Genomic DNA, 27,374 nt, shown 5'->3' with positions numbered 1-27,374 from the left:
GCCCGCAGAGGTTTGAACTTTAATATTCTTCGTTATAGTCTAGAAGGAAAATAACAAAGAATAGAAAGGCTAATTTTTTTAGGCAAAGCATGCCTTCGTAATCGCCGTTGTTAACACGTTTTTATTTTTTAACTTAAGATGGTAAGCAACAAGATTTCCTTGAACCATCGGTTTGAAAAAGCCTCGCGATGTGGCCGCGCTTCAAGCGAAGCATTTGAAAAAAGTCCCTGCATTCCGCGGAGCACACGGGCTAGTTTCCGTGTTATCCTTTATGATGGTTGGTTTTAACGTAACAGCGTTAAGGATCCCGTTCAGCGGTGAAACCGCCATAGTTGGCATTGGCTTCTTGAGAAAATCGGGGTTGGTCGAAGTGGTCCTGACGTGACAACCACGTGGGGTGATTTAAAACCGCAGCCGTGGCCTAGTGGGTTGGGCGCCCGTCTCGGCTGCGGAAGGTGGTCGGTTCAAAACCCACCGCTGAACACCCACCGGTATAAATGGGTACAAGCGTCCCCGGGCCTGGCGCTCGGCTTTCATTAATGGTGTTCGCTTGTGAGAAGCTCCGTAAACCCCGCTGCGCCCCTCGCGGGCGAACGAAGCCCCAGTGTAGGAAGAGCTCAATGCCTGCTAATGGTAGTGTCACGGCCAACGTGGCTTGAACCTTCATCACCTGCAGCAGCAGTCATAAATTTTTGTTAATATGTTGCAGGTGACGATGAAAACACTTGCAGAATTGTTTGTAGTTTTTAGTTCTTCGTCATGCTACTTTCCTAAAAACGACCATGCGTCTAAATCCATGAAGTGCTTGGTGGCTTACCAGCAAGAAAGCTGAGCAGTGCGATCCAGCCCTTTTGCTTGACCGAACTGTGACAAATGCGTGTGATAAGTGTAAAAATAGAACATGGTGAGCAAATCTGGGAGGATTAACAGTGCGCCACGATAGGGTATAATTGTTTTTTATAATTGTGGCCAATAAGTTATTTTCTGAACGAATTTTTGCAACGGATTTATTTTTGCGTGCGTCTCACTCTCGCTAATTTCTCAGTATGTGTCTGAGCATGGTGATGGGCAAACAGATGGCCGTCTTTTTTTTTTTTTGAGTGCTGGAAATGCTTGGTAAGGTGGGGGTGATGCTCCGGCATAAATAGCATGTCACTGAAACGGCACATAACATATCGTAAAAGACCGACGAACAGGTGAAAGCAATATGAGAGGGAACACGGGAGCTCTTGGCCGTTGCAGTTCGCGAAGCGCTGCCGCCGACAGGCGGCGAGAACGTGCGGCACCAGGCGCATGCAAGGGAAGAGCAGTCGGTTCTCGCCGCCTCTCTGCCACGGCGGTCCGCGAAGTGTGTCGGCCACGCGCTCCCTCGTTCCCTCTCATATTGCTTCTACCTGCACAAGAAAGTATCAGAAATTGTTGCGCATTTTCAGGGTTTTATAGCCAGGCTTTCTCATTCCTTGAAGCTTGCAGAGATTTATCGCTGCTATGGCAGCTTGAGGTATGAGGATGTGAATATACGCGCACCAAACTCATGCGCATTACGAACTCCTGGATACCAGATTAAAGCTTCGCGCAGTTCTTGACCCGTAACATTGCATCGGGCTGAAATGGCTGTAAAGAAGGCTTGACAAAACAGCACGAATGTGAATCCGACTGCCTCCTTGTTCACAGGTTAAGTATATCCCTCAAAGATTAACAGCGCGTAAAAGGCTTTTAGAGCTTCAGATCTTAAAATTCGTCATTTCCAAATGTACACTGATTAACAGGGACAAGACAGCTGAATGTCCTGAACACGACGGCTTCAGCTGCCTATATGCTTCCATCAGAAGCTACCGGCAAGTGCGCTGCATTTTGAGAAAGTTTAATTACTGTCGAGAATACGAACATTCCAGGGCCCTCTGCTTCGCACAGCTGTCGAAGCACATGACCCCCCTAATGTGAACCCATTTGTCCCACAAATCCAGTAGTGATGCAGATAAACATCGTGTTGCGGCGCAAACCCGACTGCTTTTCGCGTGTACGCCACGCACCGCGCCGACGAGGCCGCCAGCCGTGAAACCACAACTCCCATAGTGCATCGCGGCGGCGGTGGCGTAACGCAACTGCTGGTGAAATCGGCTCTGGTACTCGAACCGCTGCCCCTCGAGTCGTGAGCTGCACGCGCTATACAACGACGACTGAAGTTCTTTTTCTTTATTGCCTTCAAAGGCGTCGGAATGCGAAGCCATACAGGTCAGATGGGTACTTACGAAACTGGAGCTCTCTAAGCTTGCAGTGAACATTCCAGCCTTTTCGGCTTGCTAGATTTCGTAACAGCAGAACATTTTCATCATCGCACATTATTAGTTTTGAACGTCAGTTTGATGTGGTTAAAAAAAGCCTTCGAAGAAATAAAAATGAAAAAACAATAAGCAAATAATCAATAAAAAATAACAGTGTCCGCACCAATGAGTTGATATGAAGAAAGGATCCCAGGCTGCTTCAGGCTCTTGCCCTTAAGGCGGAGCTTAATTTTCTCCTGAATTATCAACGGAGAAGAGAAGCATAGTCACATCTTCTCGAAGATCCTTGATGTATAGGTAAGAAAGTTAAGTTTCACTAGCGAATCTTGAGGACTGCGGTTTTTTGTTGCGTTGCTCATGCAAACGAAAGAAATGCGTCAGCTTATGCATTTGGCGCTGCCGGCGCTGATGACCTCATTGACCTTCGTGTGGAAGTGTGTGTAGCTTTCACTGTGCTTACAAACCAAAGAACAAAAGTTCTGCAAGCTTCCGAGAATGAAATTGAATGTCTGATGACAATCACCTCAATTTGAAATAGCCGTGAAGGAGTGTTGTTTGTACCTCAAGGGTGAGCCTGTCTCCGTGCCCCTTCCCCTACTGAGTGCGCAGAAGCGCAACAAATATTTCGTCTTTCGGCAGGCATCGAACATAAGAAGAAAGGCGACTGACCGGCCAACGGCATTGGCATCATCTCTTCCTAATTTCTTTTTTTTCTTTTTCAGCGCGCTACATGCTGAGCGAGCGCCGCCTCGCAGCAGCAGCCTCAATCCTGAGACACACTACTTTTTTTTTTGAGTATCGCATATCATTAAAATACACGACACATTATTAACCGGTGCCGATACCCCGATACTCTCATTTTTGGAAAGCCCTGCCTAGTAGCGATACACAAAATGCATCGAAAGATAGCATCGAAGACAAATGCAACTTCGATATTACCCATAATTGGCTCCAGATATCGTCAGCCGCCGCAAACGTAGCTAGAAAATTATCTCGGCTCCAGCGGCCAATCATCGCGGGGCTGGCGTCATTTCAAGACACGCTGTCGAGCATTCGTGATAAGAATGTTGGCAGTCGTAGATGACATCAAGAGATGGGTAGTGTTTGGCGGGAAATTTTATTTTGTAGTAACCGGTACAGCATAACGTTTTCTTGTGTTGTCAGAACTGCTATAGAAAAGCCTTAATTTTTGTCCGCTAGTTCATTTATGAGTGGCTCGCTTGTGCCTGCGCCTCTGTGCTTTGTAAACACTGATGCCCTGCAATAGTAACGATAGGGTTAGAGTTTCAGGACACGCTCACAAATGGCTCATGTAAGAAATGTACACTTTAGAAACACGTCGCTGCGAGAGGTGATTAGGACTCACTTGCGTGCCCTTAGTAAAACTTCTGTACTTCTGCGCTTCAAGGAAACACACGATATATCCTTTATACTTTTACAGGGAACAATGCAGTTCTTAGAGCCACGCAATATCACGCTAATTAAACACACGAACATAATTAAAGATTGAAGAAACAACGAAATAAAGTGTAAGAAGTTCATGCAAGACACCAGGGAACATTCTCCTGGTGACAAAAATAACCGTCTGGCCAGCTAGACTGCGAAATTCCGTTGAGAAAAAAGGACACATCCCCGCCGAGGGTGTCAGTTCACTCACAGACTGCAGCCACCAGCAAATTTTGCTCCCCGGGAATAGCGCGACACGCTAGGAACGCCACCATGGGGTGTCCCCTTCTACAATGAAAGGCTGGAGAAAATTGGGCGAGTAGCAAAACAGAACGTCGCAGAAGTGAGAAGCCATCTACGTCCCGCGAGTACGAGTCTTGGTGCGCTTCTAGTGCCTCGTCGAAGCTGCTGTGGTCTTGGCTGGTGGCATCACTGTTGGTCATTGACGGCATCAGCATGATAGAGCACCAGAAGACCCAGCTCGAGCAGCGCTCTTGTGGTCCCACGTCACCCAAGGGACCTCTGAGCGGCTCAGTCTCGACTTTTTTTCTGAAAGCGACGTCTTGGCAAGGCTTGTACAGAAGAGCAGCCTGCGGAAACAAAAGTAAAATAGAAATGTTAGCACTCAGGTGGCGGTTGTTTGCATATGATTAAACTTTATTTCGTTGCAAGCTAGGTATCTTACGCCTTGTTTTCCGAGTGTTACATCGTGAATAAATTTGATTTGATGATACTGATAGCCACAATAAAATTCCCACTCTAGCTACATGTAAATTTGCACTGTATTTCTGTTAACCCTCACAAATACCTCACTTACGCAGTTACACTTGAAAAATTTGCAGATATGGGATCATTTTCTCAGTACGCGAGTGCGAGACGTTCGATTTTCACGGTTTGTTACCGACATGAAAAGTGCACATGGTTAAAAAGTGAGATCCTGTTTTCACCACTATGTTACTTGGACAACAACCTATGAGCCTTTGAAAAATAGCGATTTTCGGTTTCGCAGTCTGCAGATTGCTACATGTAACATTAGAATCTTAACTTGAGATGGAGATCATAACGTAGGTCTTTATACGAAAATTCCCACTATAAAAACATGCACTCAGATGCCCAACCCGGTAAAAGAGACTTAGGCTGAATTGTTTCACACGCCGCATGGTTCTGCATCGATAAGACATGAGACAACGGTGGTGCTGTTATACTACGCAAGCCAAGTCTTATACTTCGAGCAGTGAATAAATAGCCAAACTAATCATCCGCCACCTTGCCAGATATAGAAGGCTGAGGCGGCCACATTTTTCGTTGTATGCGCACGTTTCATATATCGAACCGCGTGTTGGATCCCGCATTTCTGCAATGTTTCACGGAAACACGCGTGAAACACTACCTTTTTCATGTTCGGAATAAGCACGTGAGGGCAAATTCTTGCAATTAAAAATATTTTTGTTTATAATATGCCGTTGTTCAGTCGACCATCAGAATTTGGCTGAAACGTTGGCTGGAACTGTTAGAAGTACGCTCAAGTTTCTGCCAACGAGTTCCTCTTTTCCACGCACATGCGCGCACGCACACACATGAACACGGGGACGCACGCACGCGCATGCGCGCAAAACAAAAGGAAAAGCATTGCACCTTGTACAAAGTGGCGATACGCTCTGGTTGCTGCACGCAAGTCATTTCGTAATTTCGGGGAAAAGACATTTTATTGTCGCAATGCAGGCTGCATGAAAGAACATAATGAGGTCATATTCACCAGTTCCCAACGCCAAATAATTTGCTGTCGTTGACGCATATCAGCTAGCAGTTTTAAGCCTTCTCAAAGGACAAGGTATTCGATTACAAAACATGCACAATTTTTACCTTGACCCCTGAAAAAAAAGCCCCCGCAATGACATTGACGTTCGGTTCCTGATAACGAATAGGCGGTTTCGATCAAGGCTGGGAGGGCGCATTTTGATGGAGACGAAACCCAGAAACACCCAGGTATTGGGTTTTCTGTACACGTTAAAGAACCCTCGAATGCCGAAATTAATCTGTAACACTCCTCTGCGTGTGCCTCATAGTCCACAGGTATCCTAGCTTTAGTACTTAAGAACCGATGAAAAAACAAACAAGACACTGAGACGCCATCTCCTCCTGCCAGAAATAGTTCACTAAGTTATATATTTGCTTCGGGCCCACAGAGAAGAGTCGAAGCGATTCATGCATTTTTCTACACAGGGAAACATCGACGGGGGACCAAGCGGCATTTACTGACCCCGACCCCCACACCACTTCCGTTTTAAGGCGATAGCCTATAATGGCTCATATTCGCGGGGACCGTCCGTTCGTTACATCGCCACGTAGGTCGCGTGACCTAGGCATGTAACGCCGGTCACGTGGCGCCACGCTCGCGCCAGCTGCTCTTCTTCTCTGTGGTGAAATTAATTCAAGCGCACCAAATTCAAATCAGTGCAATCAGTCGCAAACGGCTTTCGCCTTTCGGCAGTGCCTGGAACGAATTTTTTTCTTATTGTTTTAATTAAAGAAACCTAAAGCTGATACAGGAAAAATCGTCTTCTGCCTATGCAGGCCAATATATCTTCTCTGCTGATACGGCGTCATGAGTACTGTGACAACTCGACATACTGCGTGGGTCCACACGAGACGGATAAATAGACACCGCTACGCTCAGTTGAAACAAAGCGAATATATTCAAGAATTACACGTTAACAAAAACATGATACAGAGGCTGGGGTTCCCAAGCTTACATGCCACTGCGTCGGCGTCGAAGTCAGAAGGAACAGAGGGTCTGCGGAGTATATCTTGTCCGTTCGCTGAGGCTTCCCTTCTGACCGAAGACTTGTTCGCTTCCGACCGGAGGACCGACTCTCAGAGATGTCCTCTCGGGCCTTGCTCGTCACAAACTCCTTGCCTTTGCCTCGTTTTTCTTCCCGTCAATTCGGGCGATCCCATTTTTCATGAAGCGGTGTTTCCTTCGCCCTCCTCTTAGCGCCGGAGACTGCAGCATTCCCGTTTACCCCCTCCCCCTCTCTCCGCGTTTCTCCCGAGAACACGCAGTATGCAGTCGGTGACTGTGTCAGTCACACAGTTCAAGCACATGCGTGTTCCCCCTAAAGGAGATGTCCCGGGAGAGAGCGGCCTTCCGAGAACGTGCACTGCAGTCCCGCAGTTCAAGGGCGTCCGGGGTCCCACAAACTGAGGAAGATGTCGGCGAAGATAGTGGCCTTCCGAAAACGTGCAACGCACTGTTACAATACATTTCAGAAGGAACAGCACACTAGGTGTTATGTGTTATGGAGCGGGCCAGTGCGACGAATAGGAATAAATTAGAAGAAATGAGCTCGTGAAATCTGGACGGCAGACAAGTGTCTTACACGGATTTCTAGTCCCCTGTATTACAAATGCAGATGAAACATACACAAGGTATTATGAGAGTGCATTAGAGTTCCTTCTCTGGCATCGCGCATCTTGCCTGAGTAAACAGCGATGGCATAAACATGTTTTATTCTAATCAGATTTTTTGACTAACTCCAGGATCGAAATAAGCGTTTTAAATATTAGGAATAACAATCAGATTTTCCGAAATCTTTCGAGAGCGCTTCCGTTTAATCTCAGTTTATATTCAATGCACGTCATATGAGCTGCAGCTTAAGCGATTGAGTGAAGTCCCAGATTTGTTTTAGTCGTCGCAAGAAAGAAACAGACTCACAGTTTTACAGTATGGCGCCATCCATCGCGAGCTGCATGCGTGCGTCTGTATCTCCACGTTGAAGGCGGAAGTTTACTCACTGGGAAACAAGATGAATTCGTGTCGATGGTGGCTGCTCATCAACCCACGATGGTCGCTTAATAAGTTCAGTTAATTTCTTCAAGTGCCACCATAAATCTGTTAGTGACGCCTTACCAAGCAAGTGCCAGCCGTCAAACAGCTGAGCCATGGAATGCCCTTTATGTTGTGTTTGCATGGGGTTTAACATCCCAAAGCGGCTCAGGCTTGTCAGGGAAGCAAAGGCGTCTTATGGAAAGCGCTTTCCAAATGTGCCGCTCTTATGGAAGACGTCTCTGTCGAAGAAGTTTTAAAGCGAAAGCTTTACTAAGACATGTTCGACGAGTTTTGCCGACCGCGCACATTTGACCTTCAGCGACCATCAGCCCGTGGCGTGTGAAGCTGCGCCGAAGCCGATGAAGAGAAGGGGCTTCGAAAGCACGAAGAAAGGCGCAAACTGGCCCCTTGGAAAAGTGGACACCTCAGTCGCGCTTTAAGCTACGTGTCGGTAGTGTCAGATGTGCGCTGCATGCGTTGGCGTTGACAACGTTGTGGCAGAACCGCGACACCGAAGCTATAGGTCGTCGGCGTTCATTGTGTTCATTGACGTTTGCGTTTACAACGCTCCAGACGCCGATGATTTTGGAAAAAGTAATAACTGACTCCCTGGGCCACTGAACGCCTCAATCGCGCTTTGAGGTACGCGGCCATGGTGAGAGAGAGGTAAAGATGTGGGCTGCATTAATTAGCGCTGACAACGTTGTGGCAGACACGCGGCACTGAAGCAAATAGACAGCAACATTCACTGGGCCACCAACCTCTCGCGATCAAAAACTAATTTAACTGCCAGGGTGGTCGGGTGAACGCGCTTCCTATCCAGTGTGCGGAACGCACGCAACGTTACAGACGCCAAGCCGCGTCCAGTTGCCCGATACACCACAACTTTCGCTCTCCATACCAGGTTCAGCAGTAGTAAATTCGCAGCTAACTTTTATTGTTTTTTTTGTGCACCCAAGGCGTATCAATAGAGATATAATGCGGCACTGTGGGATTTGCACAACAGCAATTAGGCTGCATATATCATATGTGGAACGATGTAAAGACGGCGATGAAATGAAATATTTTACTATTATTGCCTTCCATAAACTTTTGACTGCGGTGCGGGTTCGAATAGAGCATGTCAACACTTTACACACAAATGGAAATTTACGAGCTCAGTGAATTGATAACGTAGTTATTTTTCACGAGCTGGACGGCCGCGCAAATTAAGGCGGTGTTTATGGAGCGTGTGACAATATCTAAAGGCGATGTATTTTTGGAAGAACGAATTATTAAACGTGGAGGAACATTCGCTTAAAAACAAGCATGATCAGGATGTTCGGTTTACGTCGCCACTGAGACAATTGGTGAGGAAACTGATGACATTATTTTGCAAGACTGCCAAAAAAAAGCGAGACTGCCGATACTGCAGGCATTTGATGGGCGAAAGAATAAAGAATCCAGCGTTAAGGACTCCAAATAAAGATGAGAGGGGCCGCGATTGTTGACTGAAATCTTTAGTAGAGCTTAATCCCAACCCACAGGATTCTCTCGGACCCTTCGAACAAGTTGCTCGAACCTGTGTTCGCATTGAAGAGCCTCCACTTGATTGATTTCTAATGCCCGTACTATTCTATAGAGAGAAATTTAATGCTGTTAATTGGTTACTGCCATTATTTATTTTGGCAATCACGTGGTACCACAAACACAAATTTGATGGCATTAGCTGTACTGCCATTCGTAACATACCGAGTTACCCTCATCTCATTAGGCCTCCCACACAGCCCCAGTCGCTTTAGGACATAAAACCCCTTAAACAAAAGCATTTGTACGGGAAACTCGTATCCTCGCCCTTATTCTTCCCGCAGAAATCCATGCAACTTTGTTAGAAACAACCCCCCCACCAAGCAATAATTTTTTTATTCGCCACTTTCACTCAGATGAGGCATCTCTATACATGTGTTTGAGAATGATGACATTAATACCGGCGTTTCTGACTTACCCTCTCTGCTTGCATGTTCGCACACGAGATTAAGATCAAAATTCGACTTATCAGCGGAGAAGAGAGGCATTTTCCGCATACAACATTTAGACAACAACATTTAGACAATTTTAGCGAGATTTTATGCTTATAAGCGCTGTTTATAACCAGCTAAAATTTAGATTAGCTTAGAGGTATTATCTTCCTCGTGACCCACGTATAATGACATTAAATCTGAGCGTGTAGCACCAGGCCCCTAAATAATGTTATCAACAAACTTAGGGCATTACACATTAACTGTCAGTTCTTGTGCGCGTGTCGCACGGGTACAAGACGAAGCCGCGGTGAAGCCAGCGGAGTCATCTTAACAGGAAGCGATCCAGCGGGGTGGCACACTGCCCTGAGGGGTTTTGCCCATGGTTTTCGTTTCCATGCTACCGGCGTCACGGCAGTTAGCAAAGACGCGGACACACTCACCGGCAGGGCGATGCGGCAAGACCCGTCCGCACTGCGCACCAGCGACTCGGCGGCGCCGACCGCGTGCTCCCAGAAAGCCCGCCCGAAGCGGTGATGTCCGCTGCGCTTGCTGGTGCACTTGTAGTCGTGGATGTCTTTAGAGGGGCTCATGACGTCGTCGCCGAGAAGCTGCGCCTCGCAGCCGGCGCTGGAGCACCGGGCCGTAAACGCTTTTTTGCTCGCACTCCGTCTGCACCAGAGGACAATGCACGGGTTTCGAAGGGAATGGCACCGAGGACAGAGATGCGGTGCTGTGTGGGCCTACTTCCGTTCTGACCGCGCGCATGGATGAAATGTTTACCGCCGCAAGGGAGGGCCTTCCCGACCACTGCACACTCCTCGTTATACGTTTGCACGTGAGTGATAGATATGGCTGTGTAGTTCATGAGATACTAGATTGTGTGGTCGAGGCAAAGACGAGTTAAACAACCTCACTGAACAGCACAGAGATGATAACAGCACCCTGCAGCTCTTTAGACGCGCAGTATCAATGTGAATATCCTGAACGTACCGAAATGTTTGCGACTACAAACATTCCTATTTGCAAACCTTTGCAAAAATTAGTGGATTGCACACTTCCTGTCATTTAGGATGGAAAACTGAAAAACTTTAGTCCAAGAAACATTTCACAAAGAAAAATGGGTAAGGCTATCTGTTATCGAGAAATGGTGGCTAATATAATGCATGATATTACGGCACCGAAGTAATAGCGGAATTCAAAAGAGGCGACCGGTCTGACTAGTAGAGATTCCCACTTTTTTTCTGAGCTGGAGGTGCAAAGGCGCCAAACTGTAGGTCAGAACAAAGAACAGTTCAACAAACTTGTTTTAAAGGCCTAGTTCCCCACGTTCTATTGGCAACTGCCAACCACTGTGCAAAAGCTTCGTGGTTGGGCAAAACAGCTACTTCCCCTAATGTGCGCCTGTCTGCAGTTGACACTAGTGACTTCTTGCGCACAAACGGAAACAAGCAGAAGTTGAAAAAATACATAAACACTCTCTGCCCTACAATAGGTCATGAAAAAAAAAACACCCATGCTGAATACGAATAACACAGCTGTCTTCCCTCAGTCAGAATTAGGAGCAGTGGCAGCATGCCCTTAACGCGCTGTGCATGCAATTTACTCCCGACAGAAATGTTTGCCCATTGACATGCAAATAACCTTGCGGCAAATAGCTTGCTTGCGCGCTTGTACTAAGCTCGGCGACTTCCCAGTGACAGAGAACACGGTACATTAGCGTTCGGCACAGGCGCTAAATTCGAGAAAGAGGTTATTGCGTTAATAAGGAAAGCCAATATGACGGCAAGGGTCAAAGTGGCGACCGCTTCCTTCGCCACCACATCGCCACCGCAGCCCCGTGACTAGCGTTGGCTGAGAATGAAGAGTGCACGAAGATTTCGATTGGCCGCAAGTATTGTACCACAAAGTTCCAGCGGTAAAACGTCGCAAATTTGGAGCCTGCTTTTCACAGTCGCTAACTGCTCCTAGATTGCTGTCCTCGTGCGGCACGCAGTGTGCTTGCACGGCTCAAGCAGGCCCTTTTACCTGAGGCACCGGAAGACTGCCGTGCAGAAGAGGATGACAACGGCGCCGGCGGCCGTCACGAAGAGGTTGCTGTGCTCCCTGCGGTATCGCTGAGGTTCAGCCTTTTTCCTGACGTCGGCAGCCTCCATTAGAAGAATTTCATCGGACGCCCGCCTTCACCCAGAACGTGGCGCCACGTCTTCGTCTTCGTCTGCTGCCAGCGGCTGCAGCACGCGTGCCTTGTCGCCCTATAGCTGCGCTCGGAAGGATCACCCTATGCACGGAGAAATTCAGGATAAAAGACATTTCAAGCAAACGTGCTGCTAATAAATAAGATTGCAAGTGGCAAGACACAGTTTTAAAATTCGGAAGAGACAGACAACACTTAAAGGGACAAAACACTGAACTTTATCCACCAAGTTTTTTTCGTCGCAACCGCAAGCTTGCTCGATTCGGCAACAGTTTTCTTAGGAACACTGTAGACGATTTTTACCGATAATTTTTTGATCACCCGCCGCGGTGGCTGAGTGGTTCTGGCGCTCGGCTTCCGGCCCGAAAGACGCGGGTTCTATCCCGGCCGCGGCGGGCGAATTTCGATGGAGGCGAAATTCTAAAGGCCCGTGTACTTTGTGATGTCAGTGCACGTTAAAGAACCCCAGGTGGTCGAAATTTCCGGGGCCCTTCACTATGGCGTCTCTCATATCCTGAGTTTCTTTGGGACGTTAAACCCCTATAAACCAAACCAAACGAAAATTTTTCGATCAATGCGTGCGGCCATTTTGCGTAGCTCTGTTCTGGAGAACCTGATCACGAAAGCGACGGCGATTGCACGTTGTCTGTAGTGATATTGTTGTTGTTGTTGTTTCCACAAATACGATGTACCACAGAATAATAGAAATCTCACCCCATAGACACTTTTATGTCATTTTCAATGGCGAATTAAAATTACCTAGAAAGAGGATTTAAAACTGCAGTTTGGCATTGAAAATCGCTTAAAATAGGCTGAAGTGCCATCTTGCGCTGAAGGCCTGCTATTGTTCACGTGCCTTGCCGCGTTATGCCATCTCACTAAAATATCACTGATTTGTTTCAAATGTACAGAATTTTTCTTTCGAGAATGTTGATGTTCAATTCAAATTTATGCCCTCCCCTGTGGGCCTTTCTAGAGTCACTAAATAAAAATTTTATTAAGTTTTATTTACTGACTCTAGGCCTTTCGATGCAAAGCAACGCACTCTTCGCATCGCCGACAATGTCCGTTTTTTGAACTAGATGGCGCCACTGTGTTTTAGATTTCTTGGGTGAAGCGGGAACCATGGTTCTTTAAGACTTTCCTTGACGGGGTGAACAGTCTGGAATAAAAAAAGATTAACAGGAGCTATCTTGCCTTTTGGTGAAAACAATGCAAATTGACCATTGTGCATTTACTTTGCCGACATCCATGTATGTTTTGAAAAGTTGTCTTGCAATGAAAAATGGAGAAGAAGGCGAAAAAATAAGTATTGCCGTCGCCACCCAAGCGATGGTGCGTGCATCTCTCCTGTTGAATGCTGAAGCCCAAGACCCATGGTCTGCTGCGTCCTTACTTCTAGATCCTTAAACTCTTTTGGAGACTTTACGGTCCTAAAAAAACAGCACATATTAGTTATTGCCTTATTGTGTGAATTTGAACATTTGCACACACTGTTTGATCGTATGCGAGGTAATGGGTGCAATAAAAGCGCTGCGCCTTACCTTTAATTTTTATTTTTTTTGCATATAAATGCACTAGTCGAATAATCGTCGTTAGCAAGGAGAATGAACTTATGAAAAAAAGAAAGATAACCTTGGCAATAATTTTCAAATTAAGGCACAAAAATGCGATCAGCGTATCGCTGCACTTGTAAAGGACTGAAGCTTAGACGCGGCCGCCCGCTCGAATGCCTAGCCTTTTAATTTCACTTCCTTCTCCTCTTCTCCCCGCTCCTCCGATCTGTACTTCATCTTTCTTGTCCCGGCATCACATTCGGCCACGACTAAGGACGTTCGGAGAAGTGGAATTCTTCTGCCCTGTGCCTGGCGTCGCCGTCGCAGCCCCGTCCAGCTTTTTGTCCCGGCTGTTCTCCTGCCGAGTCACGATGATGTTGGAGCCGAATATCTCAGCCTTGCAGCGGATCCGGTCTTGGCACGCGGCGTGTTGCTCTTTCGGCGAGGACTCCTTGGGTGCTGACACGACTGGCTTGTTCCAGTCTCCAGCTGCACCGCGTGCGTCTTGCTTGCTGCCTTGATTGAAGACCTTCAGCACCGTCCAGCTGTAGACTCGTGGACTGTTCCTGAGAGGCGGTGCTCTCGTGAACGTGTTGTTGCTGCTACTGTTGTAGACAGAGTTGCAGCCGGAGCGTTCCGCCGAGGACGTGCTAAAAGTCATGTTATTCATGCGCTGCGGCTTCCTGGGCTTGGCTCCCAGCACGTCAGACTCTGGCACGCTGGCGTCCAGGGACCGGCGAATAGTCATGCCTCCAGAAGTCTTGGACGTGGCTTGGTTAGTCGACGTTGTGGCCATCTGGTGCTCCGCCCTCTTCGGCAGACAGGGCGACGCGCCACTTTCGTCGGCCCTGAAGGCAGCCCTCAGAGGGAACGGGAGCGGTGCGACAGCGGGCGACAGCCCTGCTTCCGAAGGCCGCGGCTCGAGGTGGACCCTGGACGTGCGTCGTCGTACGCGGTGACGGAGACTTCGCTGTCGCGCCGGGATCGCTCGAAGGCGTCGCCAGAAACGATGGCAAATGCCCACTGCCCGCTGCTGATGTTGGCCAAGGTCCAATGTGGTCGATGCCTATGGTGTCGAATACAGTCTTAGAGAAAGGGATGAAAGTGAGGAACCCAGGTTGGCATCCTGGAAGACGCTTGTACTGCTGGCACACTTCGCAGCTGGCAACGTGCGCGCGGACGCTGTTGCCAATCTTGGGCCACCAGAAGGGTTCCTGTGCCTTTCACAACGTGGCTCACTTGCCAATGTGCCCTCCTGTAGGACAGTCGTGAATGGCGTGGAGCACCTGTCCACGGAGAGCAGCAGGAAGTACGAGGAAATGTTGTTCTTCCTTGCGGTTTTTGAGCCAGTGTCGGCGGTACAACGTAGCATCCCGCAGGACAAACTTGGAGTTGCTCCCGGTGTCCCCAATGGGAGCCATGATAGCCCGCAAATCTCCGTCCTCGTTTTGGGCCTTTTTTATATCCTGCTGACTAAATAAGAGCCAACCTTCGCTGGACCGAGTTCGAGAGCAGCCATCCCCACTGGATTGTCGCGACAAGCATCTTTAGGATGCTCATCCACGGGTGGGCTAAGGGCGGTTCGGCACGAGCGGAGCTGCACTTCACTGTTTTTGATGGAAAGAGCCAGATCCCCGGACATGAGATAGTCAGCACCCAAGACGAGGTCAGCAAGCAAGTCCGTAAACACCGGAACGCCCACCAGGAACTTGCTGCCAGCCTCAGTGCGGGTGCAGAGATCGACTGCACCAACGGGAACGGCGCTTCCCCCCAAGCCCTGCAGTGGAGACGAGGTCCATTGATTAAGAGGGATCGGTGCATGCCGTTGGAGCAAGGCCGCTCGCTGGGCGCCGGTGTACACCAGTGCGGTCAACTTCCCGATGCTGTCGACATGCACCGGCAGGAAAGGAAGGGGATGGTTGTGGAAATGCTTGAGCAGTAGGGCAGCATGAGGACAATCCTTGTACATGTTGCCATGTCACCCGCACTGAAAACAACCGTGGCGCTGCTGTGGTGCTGTGGAAGATGTCCCGGCAGCAGCAAGGATCGCGCGACAACTGGCGGTGTCATGCAAGGCAGCCGCCTGGTGGACAAAGACGGAGAAGCTGTCAGTGTCCAGTGTGGACATAATCGATCCATGGGTGGTATCGTGAAGCCCGTCGACGACGTACTGCTTATCAGCGGACGTGGGCCGCTCGATATTGCAGGCCTGAAGAAGACGGAACTTGTCGTAAATGTACAGGGCGTCGTCTTCACCGGGAACTTGGCGCCGAGAGTTCATCGTTGTGAATTTGACGTCGTGCGCACTGGCCAGGGGTGAAAAGACGGCAATAAGGGCGGCGGTGCAGTCCGGCCAAGTGGTGTAGCGGCGGCCTTCTTACAGGTGCCAGGCGCGGGCGGCACCACAGAGATGGTCTTCCGCGACGGCGAGCGTGGTGGCGGAAGACCAGACAGACCACCGGGCAGCAACGTTGACAACTTGGATCCACACCGCTGCCTTCGGGGCTGACGAAAGCGGCGCGTCGCCCTGTCTGCTGAAGAGGGCGGAGCTCAGGTGGCGGCATCGTGGACTACCCAAGCCACGTCCAAGACTTCTGGAGGCATGCCTATTCTCCGGTAACCGGATACCAGCGTGCCAGAGTCTGACGTGCTGGGAGCCAAGTCCAAGAAGCCGCAGCGCATGAATAACATGACTTTCAACACGTCCTCGGCGGAACGCTCCGGCGGCAACTCTGTCTGCAATAGCAGCAGCAACAACACGTTCACGAGAGCACCACCCCTCAGGAACAGTCCACGGGTATACAGCTGGATGGTGCTGAAGGTCTTCAATCTAGGCGGCAAGCAAGACGCACGTGGTTCAGCTGGAGACGGGAACAAGCCAGTCCTGTCAGCACCCAAGGAGTCCCCGCTGAAAGAGCAACGCGCCGCGCGTGAAGACCGGGTCCGCTGCAAGGCTGAGATATTCGGCTCCAACATCATCGTGACTCGACAGGAGAACAGCCCAGACAAAAAGCTGTACGGGGCTGCGACGGCGACGCCAGGCACAGGGCAGAAGAATTCATTTTCTCCGAAGGATCACAGTCGTGGCCGAGTGTAATGCCGGGACAACAGAGATGAAGTAAAGATCGGAGGAGCGGGGAGAAGAGGAGAAGGAAGTGACATTAAAAGGCTACTCATATGAGCGGACGGCCGCGTCTCAGCTTCATTCTTTTACACACTGTATAAATATGTCGTCATTTGTACCTTTCTATAACTTTATCGCTATCTCGCTTCGCTTACACTCCTGTTTCGTATCTTCGGATTTCCGGAGTTTCGCTGGGCTAAAAGTAAGACTGACTGCAAGAGCTATATATTTCGAAATAAATCTGAATCTGCTATTATAATGCTCCATTAGAAAACAAATACGAGCCGACTACCAGAGTGTGGCGTGGTAGCAGCAAAAAAATTCCTGAATAGTCGGGAATGCATGGCGGTGTTTGCATTCCGCTTATGCTTCTTTTTTTTTCTCGAAAGCATGACGTAAATAACTGAGAAGTTGATGATGATGACTTTTTATCCTCAAGGGCATCTGAGGCAAAATGCGCCATGGCACAAGGTATTTTCATCTACTCATGGTGGGGTCAAATACTCATTTCCCTAGCAATTTAACCTAAAGAAGCGGAGCAAGCTTGTACCCAATGTATCACCGGTGGCTACCCGGGGCATTGGAGATCGATCCCCGCACATTCAGCATGCGAGGCGGATGCTCAGACCACTAGGCGACCGCTGGGGTTCGTTGAGAAGTTCAAACGTTCTCTCCCGAGCGAAACCTTACCCGAACCTGGTGCGCGGTGAAATTTTTTTTCCTTTGAGCGGTGTTCCAAGCCAGTTCAGTGAAAAGTCTAGAAGTAAGACGGAGCATACATCCTCCATCGTCTGGATTAAACGCCATCTGGTTAGGTGGCTTTAGGTAACCGCATCAAGATTTTTTTTTTCTCCCACATCCCCCTCCCGTAAAAGTTTCTCCGGAGTTGTATACAAGCGAAGTATTCAGAAATTTTTTTTTCCCGCTACAACACCGGTTTGAAACTGCTGGCTTCAAGGAGCTTCCGCCACCTTTCCAATGATTTTCCTGTGTGCATGTCTTTCCCTTACTGCTGCATGCTCTTCCTTCTTTTATCCTTACTCATTAACATGAAGCTGTAATTTGCTTAACTTCTCGCAAAATGTCCTGTTTTATTCTTCGTGCGCGACACACAACCTTGCTGCAATAGTGTAAAACTACTCCTGTAATGCCATTTCGGTCAATAGTGAAGAGTGCCATGAGAAGGAAGGAAGGAAGGAAACTGAAACATAGCCGGTGCCTCCTTGTAGCGCCACCGAACCGTGATTGAAGAGAGCTGTCTTTGGCTCAGCAGCATTTGAAACTGCCAGCGCAAGATCGTTGACGAGGACTATTTGCACAGGGGCTGTCACAGCACGCGCATGTCTTCGTCATAATGTCATTTTCTCGGCCCGCTACGAAGCTTTCCGTTCCTCTTTCTTTATCTTAGCAAGGAAAACTTTTTAGACGTGCTATAGTCTAACGCTGAAACGGGCAGGCTATGTGGAACAGACATCTGAATAAATGCATTCGCCAGCGAGTCGCCCTATGTGGCCTTGCTCCGCAGAGAAACTACCCATCATTCTGTCACTACCCATCAATCTGTCACTTTAAATGGACGAATAGACAACGAAAGAAAAAAATAAAGAATCGATGGCAGGTTGCGCTGATGACCATCACGCAATTCGAAAGGCCTTTCAGATCAATGTCGTGAAACCTCGCTTCTAAAGCTAACCCCCCCCCCCCCCCCCACCCCCCCAGAAACTCCGGAGAAGCAACTTCAGGATTGGAAGGAGAAAACATATGACAGGCAAAGTTTGGCTTCTACGTCAGCTTGCTGAGCTACCTCTTGTTGAAATTTAACGCTCTAGTTGGTTTAGCATAACTGGTAACTTAAATTCTATATCTGGTTCTGGTTTCCTTTTAACGCGGTCGCGTTAATGGCCCCGTGTTGCAGAAAAGCCGGTGTCGTCGTCGTCGCTGGCCGTTTGCGAAAAATCTCACTTGAAGCAAAGAATTTATAAAATTGAGCTGAAAAGAAAATTTCGTTTCGGTTTTTGTTTTAGGGGGGTTTAAAGTCCCAATGCGACTCAGGCTATGAGAGACGCCGTAGTGGAGGGCTCCGGAAATTTCGACCACCTGGGGTTCTTTAACGTGCACTGACATCGCACAATACACGGGCCTCTAGCATTTCGCCTCCATCGAAGTACGACCGGCGCGGCCGAGATTGAACCCGCGTCTTTCGGGTCAGCAGCCGAGCTCCATAACCACTGAGTCATCGCTGCAGCGAAGAGAAAGCGAGTGAACTGTGGTTTGAATGGGAATCTAACTTTCGGGTTGCGAGACGGGCGCGCTACATACAGGCGACGAAGGTTCTTTTTTTCCTTTATTGCTTGTTTTAGCCTTTTAGCTTTCCTTAACCAGGGCCAACCTCGGGAGCCCGTCAGGGCTGCTGACGATACTTTGAAAAATATCTTCGGTAGCGCTATCCCATACGTTCAAAAATTGTATATCCGATACCCATACAAGATATATTGAACAAAATTGATTTGCGATACAGATACTCGATGCTGTATCGTCGATACTTCGATGCACCACTGAAATCGCCGCTATTAATAAAGCTGGCTTTATGACTTGCAAGATTTAAGAATTTTTCTGTGGCTTCTAGAATTTTTTGTGTATTTGATAGAGCGCGCAATATTCGAAAGGGTGTAAACGAATACGGCCGCACGAATTTCACCAATTTTTCTGAAATCTCTACTGTAAGCACAGCTGGATTCGCTAAACCTTTAGCATTTGAATGAAGACATGTGGTCGTTGAAATGATAACTTCCGGAAGCAGCCCTGCAAAATCCTTTCTTAAGCTAATGTTCTTCATGCGAACCTGTCTCTCAACACTTGACTGCAAATGAATAAACTTCAAACTCTTTTGGATGTTCTTCATTAGTTACTGCAAAATTTACCGGTTGTCTCTGCCTTTGTCCTATGTCAAAAAGTTCCTGCTCCATACGCTTCGAAAAGCCGAACAGGCAATTAGTTTCCCAGCGATATCTTTAACAGACGTTCGAAGTTGAAATTTTTTCGTTAAAGGCTAGAAGGAAAATAACAAAGAATAAAAAGGCTAAAATTTTTAAAGACAAAATATGCCTTGCTAATCTCTGTTGTTAATACGTTTTCTTAACTTAAGGTGGTAAATAACAGGATTTCCTCAAAGCCTCGCGATGTGGCCTCGCTTCAAGCAAAGCATTTGAAAAAAAGTCTCTGTATACTGGAGCACACGGTCTAGTTGCCATGTCATCTTTTATGAAGGTCCCTTTTAACGTAACAGCGTTAAGGATCCCGTTCAGCGGTGAAATCGCCATAGTTGGCGTTGGCTTCTTGAGAAAATCAATGTTGTTCGAGAGGGTCCTGACGTCACAACCACATGATCTCGTGCGGTGATTTAAAACGCCCACAAGAATCATACAGTAGAACAATGATGAATTCATTACAGAATTTCTCATCCGTCTGCAGGGTCGTCACGTTATTCTACCACCGTTAGTTGTGCCTCTGAGGGAAGAAAAGCAGTAGACCGATTTCACAAAGCCTACTGCGCATGTGCGTGTTTACCAGAAGCAGCCAAGCGCCATCTTGGTTGTAGTCCTTTGCGGAATCGTCTGCAGACAGTCAACTTTATTTGGCGCCTTGACTGGCATTAGACCCATTCGCAGTACCGTTATGCGGTGTTATTTATTGTGTTCCGCTAAAGGAAACAGAGGCGCCACTGTATAGTTTCGAGGGGTGCAGTGCTAATCGATGCATGTGATGCACTGAAAGGGTGTACAGTTGCTGTTTGGAGTGGTGAGAGCGCTGCGGCGACACCTGCCCTTGTCACTCACATTTTTGTGTTAATATGTTGCAGGTGACGATGAAAACACTTGCAGAAATATTTGTAGTCTTTAGTTTATCGTCATGCTGGTTTCTTAAAAATGACCATGCGTTTTTATTTCTTTTTTTGCATTGATAAACACATAACTAAATCCATGAAGTGCTTGGGGGCTTACCAGGAAGAAAGGTGAGCAGTGCGATCCAGCCCTTTTGCTTGACCGAACTGTGAGAGATGCGTGTGATCAGTGTACAAATAGAACAGGGTGAGCAAATCTGGGAGGATTTCATTGCGCCACGATAGGGTATAATTGTTTTTATACTTGTGGCCAATAAGTTATTTTTGCAACGGATTTCTTTTTGCGTGCGTCTCACTCCCGCTATTTTCTCAGTATGTGTCTGAGCATGGTGATGGGCAAACAGATGGCCGTCTTTTTTTTTTTTTTTAGTGCTGGAAATGCTTGGTAAGGTGGGGGTGATGCTCCGGCATAAATAGCATGTCACTGAAACGGAACATAACATATCGTAAAAGACCGGCGAACAGGTGAAAGCAACATGAGGGGGAACACAGGAGCTCTTGGCCGTTGCAGTTCGCGAAGCGCTGCCGCCGATAGGCGGCGAGAATGGACGGCACCAGGCGAATGCAAGGGAAGAGCAGTCCGCCATGCTTACTGGGCATGCGCCTTAAACGCCGATTCTCGCCGCCTCTCTGCCACGGGGGTCCGCGAAGTGCGTCGGCCACACGCTCCCTCGTTCCCTCTCATATTGCTTCTGCCTGCACAACAAAGTATCAGAAATTGTTGCGCATTTCCAGGGTTTTATAGCCACGATTTCTCATTCCATGAAGCTTGAAAAAATTTATCGCTGCTATGGAAGCTTGAGGTATGAGAATGTGAATATAACTCCTGGATATTAAATTAAAGCTCCGCGCAGTTCTTCACCCGTAAGCTTGCATCGGGCTGAAATGGCTGTAAAGACAGCTTGACAAAACAGCACAAAGGTGAATCCGACCGCCTCCTTGTTGTCAGGTTAAGTATATCCTTCAAAGATGAACAGCGCGTAAAAGGCTTTTAGAGCTTCAGATCTTAAAATTCGCCATTTCGAAAGGTGCACTTGTTAACAGGGACAAGAGAGCTAAATGTGCTGAACACGACTGCTTCAGCTGCCTGTCAGCTTCCATCAGAAGCTACCAGCAACTGCGCTGTATTTTGAGAAAGTTTAATTACTGTCGAGAATACGAAAATTCCACGGCCCTCTGCTTCGCACAGCTGGCGGAGCACATGACACCCCTAATGGGAACCCATTTTCCCACAAATCCAGTAGTGATGCAGATAAACATAGTGTTGCGGCGCAAACCCGACTACTTTTCGCGTGTCCGCCACGCACCGCGCCGACGAGGACGCCGGCCGTAGAACCACAAATCCCATAGTGCATCGCGGCGGCGGTGGCGTACCGCAACTGCTGGTGAAATCGGCTCTGGTACTCGAACCGCTGCCCCTCAAGTCGTGAGCTGCACGCGCTACACAACGACGTCTGAACTTATTTCTCTTTATTGCCTTCAAAGGCGTCGGAATGCGAAGAAATACAGGTCGGATGGGTACTTACGAAACTGGAGCACTCTAACCTTGGAGTGAACATTCCAGCCTTTTCGGCTTGCTAGATTTCGTAACAGCAGAACGATTTCATCATCGCACATTATTAATTTTGAACGTCAGTTCGATGCGGTTAAAGAAAAGCCTTCGGAGAAATAAAAAAAAGGAAAAATTATAGAAAATCAATAAAAAATAACGGTGTCCGCATCAATGCGTTGATGTGAAGAGAGTACCCCAGGCTGCTGCAGGCTCTTACCCTTAAGGCGGAGCTTAATTCTCCCCTGAATTAACAACGGAGAAGAGAAGCATAGTCACATCTTCTCGAAGATCCTGGATGTATAGGTGAGAAAGTTAAGTTTCACTAGCGCATCTTGAGGACTGCGGTTTTTTGTAGCGTTGCTCATGCAAACGAAAAAATGCGTCAGCTTATGCATTTGGCGCTGCCGGCGCCGATGACCTCACTGACCTTCGTGTGGAAGTGTGTGTAGCCTTTACTGCGCTTATAAACCAAAGACCAAATGTTCTGCAAGCTTCCGAGAATGAAATTGAATGTCACCTTAATTTGAAATAGCCGTGAAGGAGTGTTGTTTGTACCCCAAGGGTGAGCCTGTCTCCGTGCCCCTTCCCCCCCTCAGTGCGCAGAAGCGCAACAAATATTTCGTTTTTCGGCAGGCATAGAACATAAGAAGAAAGGCGACTGACCGGCCAACGGCATTGGCATCATCTCTTCCTAATTTCTTTTTTTTTCTTTTTCAGCGCGCTACATGCTGAGCGAGCGCCGCCTCGCAGCAGCAGCCTCAATCCTGAGACACACTACTTTTTTTTTTGAGTATCGCATATCATTAAAATACACGATATGTTAATAACCGATGCCGATACCCCGATACTCTCATTTTTGGAAAGCCCTGCCTAGTAGCGATACACAAAATGCATCGAAAGATAGCATCGAAGACAAATGCATCTTCGATATTACCCATAACTGGCTCCAGATATCGTCAGCCGCCGCAAACGTAGCTTGAAAATTATCTCGTCTCCAGCGGCCAAGCATCGCGGGGCTGGCGTCATTTCAAGCCACGCTGTCGAGCATTCGTGATAAGAATGTTGGCAGCCATAGATGACATCAAGAGATGGGTAGTGTTTGGCGGGAAATTTTGATTTTGTAGTAACCGGTATAGCATAACGTTTTCTTTACATATACTGTTGCCTAGTCTCGTGATTTGTTGGGGGTTGTTCAGGACAGTTAGGCCTAGACCTAACCCTGGCAAAGAACATACAAAACCGAACATGCGATAACACAGGACACACGTTAGGCAGTGACCATTACGTTATATCTACCACCTTTGAGACAGCAAAGCATAAATCAGTCTTCAACAAAGTAAAAATTACGGACTGGGACAAGTTCAGGGTAATAAGAGAACAAAGACAAAAATATGAAAGCACAGACCCAGTACTTGAACATGCTATAGCAGTACTTGAACTGCTATAGAAAGGCCTTAACTTTTGTCCGCTAGATCATTTATGAGTGGCTCGCTTGTGCCTGCGCCTCTGTGCATTGTAAACACTGGTGCCCTGCAACAGTAACGTTAGGCTTAGAGTTTCAGACCACGCTCACAAATGGCTCATGTAAGAGATGTACACTTTAGAAACACGTCGCTGCGAGAGGTGATTATGACCCACTTGCGTGCCCTTAGTAAAACTTCCGTACTTCTGCGCTTCAGGGAAACACACGATATATTCTTTATACTTTTACATGGAAACAATGCAGTCCTTAGAGCCACACAATATCACGCTAATTAAACACATGAACATAGTTAAAGATTGAAGAAACAACGTAATAAAGTATAAGAAGTTCATGCGAGAAACCAGGCAACAGTCTCCTGGTGACAAAAATAACCGTCTGGCCAGCTAGACTGCGAAATTCCGTTGAGAAAAAAGGACACATCCCCGCCGAGGGTGTCAGTTCACTCACAGATCGCAGCCACCAGCAAATTTTGCTCCCCGGGAATAGCGCGACACGCTAGGAACGCCACCATGGGGTGTCCCCTTCTACAATGAAAGGCCGGAGAAAATTGGGCGAGTAGCGAAACAGAACGTCGCAGAAGTGAGAAGCCATCTACGTCCCGCGAGTACGAGTCTTGCTGCGCTGCTAGTGCCTCGTCGAAGCTGCTGTGGGCTTGGCTAGTGGCATCACTGTTGGTCATTGACGACATCAGCATGATAGAGCACCAGAAGACCCAGCTCGAGCAGCGCTCTTGTGGTCCCACGTCACCCAAGGGACCTCTGAGCGGCTCAGTCTCGACTTTTTTTCTAAAAGCCACGTCTTGGCAAGGCTTGTACAGAAGAGTAGCCTGCGGAAACAAAAGTAAAATAGAAATGTTAGCACTCAGGTGGCGGTAGTTTGCATATGATTAAACTTTATTCCGTAGCAAGCTAGGTATCTTACGCCTTGGTTTCCGAGTGTTACATCGTGAATAAATTTGATTTGATGATACTGATAGCCACAATAGAATTCCCACTCTAACTACATGTAAATTTGCACTGTATTTCTGTTAACCCTAACAAATACCTCACTTACACACTTAAACTTAAGTGATTTGCAGATATGGGTTCATTTTCTCAGTACGCGAGTGCGAGACGTTCGATTTTCACGGTTTGTTACCGACATGAAAAGAGCACATGGTTAAAATGTGAGATCCTGTTTTCAGCACTATGTTACTTGGACAACAACCTATGAGCCTTTGAAAAATAGCGATTTTCGGTTTCGCAGTCTGCAGATTGCTGCATATAACATTAGAATCTTCACTTGAGATGGAGATCATAACGTGGGTCTTCATACGAAATTTCTTGAAAAACGCACGTTCTCAGATGCCTACCGAAAAACATATGGCCAAGTCTTATACGGCGAGTCATGAATAAATAGCCAAACTATTCATCCGCCACTTTGCCAGATATAGAAGGCTGAAGCGGCTACTTTTTTCGTTGTGTGTGCACGTTTGATATCTCGAACCGCGTGTCGGATCCCGCACTTCTGAAATGTTTCACACAAACACGCGTTAAACACTACCTTTTCATTTTGGAATAAGCCCGTGAGGGCAAATACTTGGAATTAAAAATATTTTCTATAATATACAGTTGTTCAGCCGACAATCAGAATTTAGCGGAAACGTTGGCTGGAACTGTCAGAAGTACGCTCAAGTTTCTGCCAACGAGTTCCTCTTTTCCACGCACATGCGCGCACGCACACATATGAACACGCGGACGCACGCGCGCACGCGTATGCGCGCACAAAAAAGGAAAAGGAATGCACCCTGTACAGAGTGGCGAGACGCTCTGGTTGCTGCACGCAAGTCATTTCGTAATTTCGCGGAAGCGATTAAAATCAGTTGCTGGGCGAGTTGGTACTTCATGCTAACATTCACCGCGCAAGACGAACACGGACACGAGGGGAGACACCACAAAGCGCCGACTTCAACAACAACAACAACAACAACAACAACAACTTTGTTGAAGTCGGCGCTTGGTGGTGTCTCCCCTCGTGTCCGTGTTCGTCTTGCGCTGTGAATGTTAGCGCGGAACCGATATTTTATTGTAGCAATGCAGGCTGCATGAAAGAACATAATGAGGTCAAATTCACCAGTTCGCAACGCCAAATAATTTGGTGTCGTTGACGCATTTCAGCCAGCAGCTTTAAGCCTTCTCAAAAGACTAGGTATTCGATTACAGAACATGCACAATTTTTACCTTGACCCTGAAAAAATAGCCCCCGCCATGACATTGACGTTCGGTTCCTGATAACGAATAGGCGGTTTCGATCAAGGCTGGGAGGGCGCATTTTGATGGAGACGAAACCCAGAAACACCCAGGTATCGGGTTTTCTGTGCATGTTAAAGAACCCTCGATTTCCGAAATTAATCCGTAACACTCCTCGGCGTGTGCCTCATAGTCCACAGGTGTCCTAGCTTTAGTACGTGAAAACCTCTGTGCACGTTAAAGAACCCTCGATTTCCGAAATTAATCCGTAACACTCCTCTGCGTGTGCCTCTTAGTCCACAGGTATCCGAGCTTTAGTACGTAAGAACCGATGAAAAAACAAACAAGACACTGAGACGCCATCTCCTCCTGCCAGAAATAGTTCACTAAGTTATATTTTTGCTTCGGACCCACAGAGAAGAGTCGAAGCGATTCATGCATTTTTCTACGCAGGGAAACATCGACGGGGGACCAAGCGGCAGTTACTGACCCCGACCCCCACACCACTTCCGTTTTATTGCCGCGAATATTTGCAGTGTTCGTTCGTTTTTCAAATCTGCCGCGACACCACCTTATCGCTTTGTTTGCGACGCAAGACGCGACTAGATTTATCTCGATTGATCGCAGCCAGGCAAAGCTGATTCTACGTTGTTCCGGAATGTTCTAGTAACTTTGCGGCCTTTATCTCGAATGTTCGCTATCAGCTTTAAATTGAGCACGGCCGACAGCGGCGGGCATTCTGTTCGACGACCGCCGAGCACGCTTGTCGCTTCGCCGCCGCCGAGTGATTCAGTCCATTTTGGGTGCAAGTCAGCCCAATAAACAGTTCTTTTAGAAGATCCTTTCGTCCGTCTTCATCGCTGCCTCAACTGCCGTCACCACTACGTGACATCTGGTGGAGGTGCTGGGTAGCCTTCCATGTTCCGGACGCCCCCTTCAAGTCGTGAAGCCAGCCCTGAGCGCTTCGCACCCGAGGACGAGCCAGCAGCTCAGCGAGCCAGCCGACGTCTCCAGGGAGAGGAGCCTGAGTTCGGGAAACTGCCGGACCGCACAAGACAGCGAAAAGACGCGGCTACGAGCACCGCAATCTCGCCGAAGATGTCGACACCGATCATACTGCAGCAGCCGCGGGTGCCGCCAACTTTCAATGGATCCCTAGGCGAAGACCCTGAAGAATGGTTGGATCACTTTGAGCGCGTGGCGTCATTCAACAAGTGGGATGATGCGGCAAAGATTGGACACGTTTTTTTCTCATTGGATGGCTCCGCACGCACGTGGTACGAAAACTACGAGTCGTCCCTTACGACATGGGAGCTATTCAAGAGAGAACTATTGAAGGTATTTACCAGTGTCGTGAGGAAAGAAAGAGCCGAACGACTCCTCGAGTCCAGGATCCAGCTTCCGAATGAGCCCGTCCGCAGCTACGTCGAGGAGATGAAGCGCCTATTTCGCCGCGCCGATCCCGGGATGACCGAGGAAAAGAAAATTCAGTTCTTAATGCGCGGCGTAAAAGAACAACTCTTTGGCAGCCTCGTCCGTCAGCCGCCAAAAACGGTCGAGGAATTCATGCAGGAAGCCTGCACGATTGAGAAGACCCTCGACGTCCGAGCTCGGCAGTACAACCGCCCTTCCTCTGCCTATGCAATCCGTTCGGACACGCCGGCCACCACCAGCGACAGCTTGCGGGACGTTATCCGCGAAATCGTCCGAGAGGAGCTACGCCTATTACTGCCATCCTCCCCACAGCCACAAGCATCGACTCTGATGAACGTGGTA

The 27,374-nt window shown here is 48.1% G+C and overlaps 1 protein-coding gene and 1 pseudogene across 1 annotated transcript in view; both read right to left on the bottom strand.

The window, feature by feature from the left end:
* Positions 1–3,482: 3,482 nt before the first annotated feature.
* LOC144115689 (uncharacterized) overlaps positions 3,483–27,374 on the bottom strand; it is a 29,790-nt gene continuing 5,898 nt past the window's right edge. The window contains exons 2-3 of the mRNA XM_077650163.1: positions 10,001–10,229; positions 3,483–4,321 (exon numbers count right to left, since the gene is read on the bottom strand). Of these exons, the coding sequence (XP_077506289.1) occupies positions 3,935–4,321; positions 10,001–10,229 (616 nt within the window). The 3' untranslated portion in view covers positions 3,483–3,934. The remainder of the gene's footprint in view (positions 4,322–10,000; positions 10,230–27,374) is intronic.
* LOC144116411 (uncharacterized) lies at positions 14,770–15,770 on the bottom strand (annotated as a pseudogene).

Source organism: Amblyomma americanum, chromosome 1, assembly GCF_052857255.1.
Source record: "Amblyomma americanum isolate KBUSLIRL-KWMA chromosome 1, ASM5285725v1, whole genome shotgun sequence".
Classification (NCBI taxonomy): Eukaryota; Metazoa; Arthropoda; class Arachnida; order Ixodida; family Ixodidae; genus Amblyomma; species Amblyomma americanum.
The sequence above is the reverse complement of the archived record's forward strand: the minus strand, read 5'-3'. Positions and strand labels throughout refer to the sequence as shown.